Source organism: Sceloporus occidentalis, unplaced genomic scaffold (assembly GCF_023333645.1).
Source record: "Sceloporus occidentalis isolate IW3139 unplaced genomic scaffold, rSceOcc1.0.p SCAF_193, whole genome shotgun sequence".
In the NCBI taxonomy this organism is placed as follows: domain Eukaryota; kingdom Metazoa; phylum Chordata; class Lepidosauria; order Squamata; family Phrynosomatidae; genus Sceloporus; species Sceloporus occidentalis.
The window spans coordinates 964,827-968,794 of NW_028317173.1; the positions used below are offsets into that span (position 1 = coordinate 964,827).

The 3,968-nt window shown below is 35.7% G+C and overlaps 1 protein-coding gene across 1 annotated transcript; it reads left to right on the forward strand.

Annotated features, from left to right (window-relative positions):
• Positions 1–427: 427 nt before the first annotated feature.
• Positions 428–3,275, forward strand: UTS2 (urotensin 2). Its single transcript, XM_089502104.1, has 4 exons — positions 428–503; positions 1,812–1,934; positions 2,165–2,208; positions 3,159–3,275. Exons 1-4 carry the CDS (start codon positions 428–430, stop codon positions 3,273–3,275), a joined length of 360 nt encoding a protein of 119 aa, XP_089358230.1.
• The last annotated feature ends 693 nt before the right edge of the window (positions 3,276–3,968 follow it).

A 3,968-nucleotide genomic window follows, 5' to 3' on the forward strand; every position in this document is an offset into this window, starting at 1 on the left:
CAGATGTCTCATTGCCTTGGCCATGTCACACAAGGCTTGACCCTTTCCGAACGCATGATTTATAAGCACAAGTTACTTTTCATTCAAGTCAGATTTGCTACGGCACATTTGCCGCGATACTGTACGCACTTTTTAGAAAGGCCTAAGAGACAGTAAATTTATTGTCTGCGATCCCTGAAGAATTACCTCAATGCAAAGTGTTTTGCATTCAGAATTCACAGGGAACAGATCCATTGGTTCTTCATTACTCTTTTTTTGGATCACGGTCGGAAGAGTGATGTGGGTTATGACGTCATGAATTTATATATAAGTAAAGGCTCATGAATGAGACGAGAGACTGTTGGAAAAGACTGTGACACACGCAGGACAAAGAAGCAGACTTGTATTCCATCCAGCAGACATGCATAAAATCATTTATTTCGGTGTTATGCTTGCCAGTATCTCCTGTCCTCTAAAGTCTAACCCGATAATTGACTCCGACGAAGTTCCTTATCAGCTTCGAGGTAAGAAACAATTTTTATTATTCATTTTTAATTTTTTTTTAAATATATTTTTTTTTATTTAACATCAAGGAGAAAGCAGAGTTTTCATTTATTGATTTATTTTAAGGCATTTTAATAAAATTCTATGTTGCCGTTTTTTTAATACAGAACCTATATTATTACAATGAATAAATATGTCTGGGACAGAAACCTTGAGATTTAATGCAGATTTGAATCGGTTTCAGCTCCTGGCATGCATTGAATTTACAGCTTTATTATTTACAATATATTGTTAAGATTTTAGCTACGTAGTTAAGGGAGGGTCCTTTTTTGTACAGATTTGGAATTTTATTTTTGAGTTAAATGGTGATAATTATATACGGCAAAGACAGTTCTAAAAGTCAAGCAATTAGCAAGAAGATTCCATTGGATGATATAATTATTGCTACTTACTACATGGTATCAGAAATGCTCTCTATAATCTTCAAAATTTGTTTATAACCAACAATTATCTGCATTATCTGAATCAAAACCACCTGCTGCCATTAATAAAAATGTAAAAAAAAATCCCTGAATAACATAATTAGATTTTTATACCCTCAAGCATGGAATATTTAATAATATTAAATATTTACTAATATTAAAAATATTTATTATTTTCTTTATAGCATTACCCTTTTCGGCAATGTTTTGTGATATTATAATGTGTGATATACCGGTATTTTGATATAGTATAAATTTTTCACGTTTCTGTTACGAGAAATGATAAAAACTAGGAGGCAAGCTTAAAGGACAAAATATATTTTTTTAAATATTTAAATGAATAATTAATCCATCTTCTAATACATTTTGACTTAATTCACCATAGATAATAACATTTCATAATAATTATTTGATGCTGAATGTTTTGGGAAGCTATTAGCTCAATTATCAGATGCTTTGGACATATTTATTAATTAAGAGCAATTCTGTAGCATTATTTCTTTGGTTGCTATGGTGATAAGAGCACTTCTAAACTTTGCACTAGAATGACTCTTTATAAATAAAGCCATTTACTCTCTTGCCAGTTAAGCTTTTTCATTACTTAAACAGTGTCATAATATTACCCCAAAAACTTGGTCTGTCTTTGACCTTCCAGTACGGGACATGGACATCCCTGTTCTTCTATGCCAGATGTCGCAGCACCCTGTCACTAAGAAAGGGTTAAAATCTTATTTTTTTGCTAATATAGGACAATAACTGTACCTGCCTATGGATATGGAGGACTCTTGTATTTTATTTATGTGTTTAATGCTCTCTCATTATTTCACTTTTTAATTCCGACTCTAGGTTCAAAGCTGGACTTTGCAGAACTAAACAATTTAGACCAGGCTTACTTGTTGCAGAACTTGCCTACTTATCTAGACAAGCGAACATTGGGGGATGATACGGATGATTTGTTCAATAAAGAAGGTAAATATGAGATGTATGTGTAGGAGATAGGATCTATATACAGTCCAATGTAATACCAAGACAGCTTGGCTTCCCAATGCCAACATTGGGAATTTAATTCAGAACATTCTAGAATGTTTAATGAACCCTATAGATGGGTTCAGAGACAGTATTGTCCATTCTATTGAGGGCTCTTGGGGGTCTTGTCTAAATCTATTTAAAATGTTTCCGAATTGTTTTTGTTCAATCAGGGCTCAGTCTGGGTGCCTACACCATGGACGACGGCTTTAAAGAGGTGAGTCTTAATGAGAATAATTACAGAATGAACATAGGGTTAGAGCGTAACCAACCATCCACGCTCCCACATAAGCTTGGTTATAATATGTACTCGATCTTAAAGCAAAACCTCCAGACAAGTCAAATGAATGTATACATTTTGAACGTTTTATGTATTTAATTGTGAAGATCACTTTTATTTACTTATGCTTTTTGCTTTCTTATAAAAGAGGATAGGGCTGCATCTACTTCATCAAGCGAGCAGCATTTGGTCTTCTCACATAATTTATTTCCAATTAATATTTTTTATCACCTTATCACCTTCTCACTTATTTATAATTTGAATCTGTTAATAGCATTACATGGGTTTATTTGGTGTATAGAGAATTTTAGGTTTTGCACCAACAGCACAAGGGGGTCAGCAGATATGGACTTCTTCGTAATATGTTGATTCTTCATATGTAGTAGTTTAGAGAACAGACAGTGACTTATTCACAATGGCCTCTGTCCAAGGCTTGACTCAAGGCTGAGCCAGCAGTCGCCCCATGGTGTAAATGGGCTTATTTGGGAGATCAGAGTTCTCCCCCCAACCCACAGAACCGAGACAGAGGGGCTGCTACCCCTCGACCTTCCACCCTAGACCAGAATGCAACATAAGGATGCAAAGACCACCTGACCTACACACGGACGATTGTAGATTGAACCCCAGACAAGATATGGCCAATGAGATAAGGATTAGTATTGCATATTCTATATGAATAAAATCACAAGAGAAAGAAATACTCAACATGATTTGGTAGAATAATAAAAAACAAAACAAAAAAAAAAAACAAGGCTGATTTCATTAGCCCCAATCTTGCCATGTCCTCCATGGTTTGGTTACCCTACTAGACATCTTTGGAAGAACTAATTGCCGTTGCGTCAACTTTTTCAACAAAACCTAAGTGTTTAATTGGTTTATCTTTTCAGGGTCTGTTTGGCAAACATCCCCGTATATCATTGCTGAACCGTCTGCAGTCAAAAGAGAGGAAGCAATACAAAAAACGTGGCAACTTGTCCGAGTGCTTCTGGAAATACTGCGTCTAAAACCCAAGGAGGTCGAAGACTTTCTGCGTACTTTTCTGAATGTTATTTGCCTTGGAGAGCTGTATATATTGATGCTTAGTTTAAACAATCTAAGTAGACATGTATACTAGATGATTCTGTATACTTTATTTTAAAATTAATAAATATTTTATGTTTTGCAAACATTTGGTATATTTTTCTGCTCTCGAAAATACATGTTTAAATATAGATCCATAAATATTATATACTGTATATATATGAATGAGCTGTCATGTTAAATAAAGGTGCATAGTAAGAAATTAGATCTTACCTTCTAGCTATAAGATATTTCATGTATAAAGACGGAACTAGCTCAAGGAAACAACCCTGTACCAAACTCATGTACCTGTGTAAGAGATGAGCCACAATGGAATGAATCCCAGTCTTTTTTTCCCAACATTTCTCCAGCCAAAACACCAGAGTAGAATGTCCTTGGCCCCCTTTCCTGGTGGCGTTTGGGGGCCTCAAAAAATTCTGCCCTTCACTGGCCATAAGGTAAACAAGAAGCTTGGATCTACCTTAGGGACCTCTGAAGAGCTTTGGAACCCCAAGGAGGAGAGAATGGTGGCACCCACACAGAGAGGGATAGAGAGTGGTGGCACCCAGAGAGTGATAGAGAGTGGTGGCACCCAAAAGCCTAACACCAAACACCATTGTCTTTAGAAAAATTCCCTC

What these genes read in the sequence shown, in the direction of transcription:
- UTS2 (XM_089502104.1), top strand. Translation starts at nt 428, where the DNA reads ATGCTTGCCAGTATCTCCTGTCCTCTAAAGTCTAACCCGATAATTGAC. An exon ending in AGTTCCTTATCAGCTTCGAG is followed by an intron (nt 504 to 1,811) that starts GTAAGAAACAAT and finishes TTCCGACTCTAG; the next exon opens with GTTCAAAGCTGGACTTTGCA. An exon ending in TGGACGACGGCTTTAAAGAG is followed by an intron (nt 2,209 to 3,158) that starts GTGAGTCTTAAT and finishes TTATCTTTTCAG; the next exon opens with GGTCTGTTTGGCAAACATCC.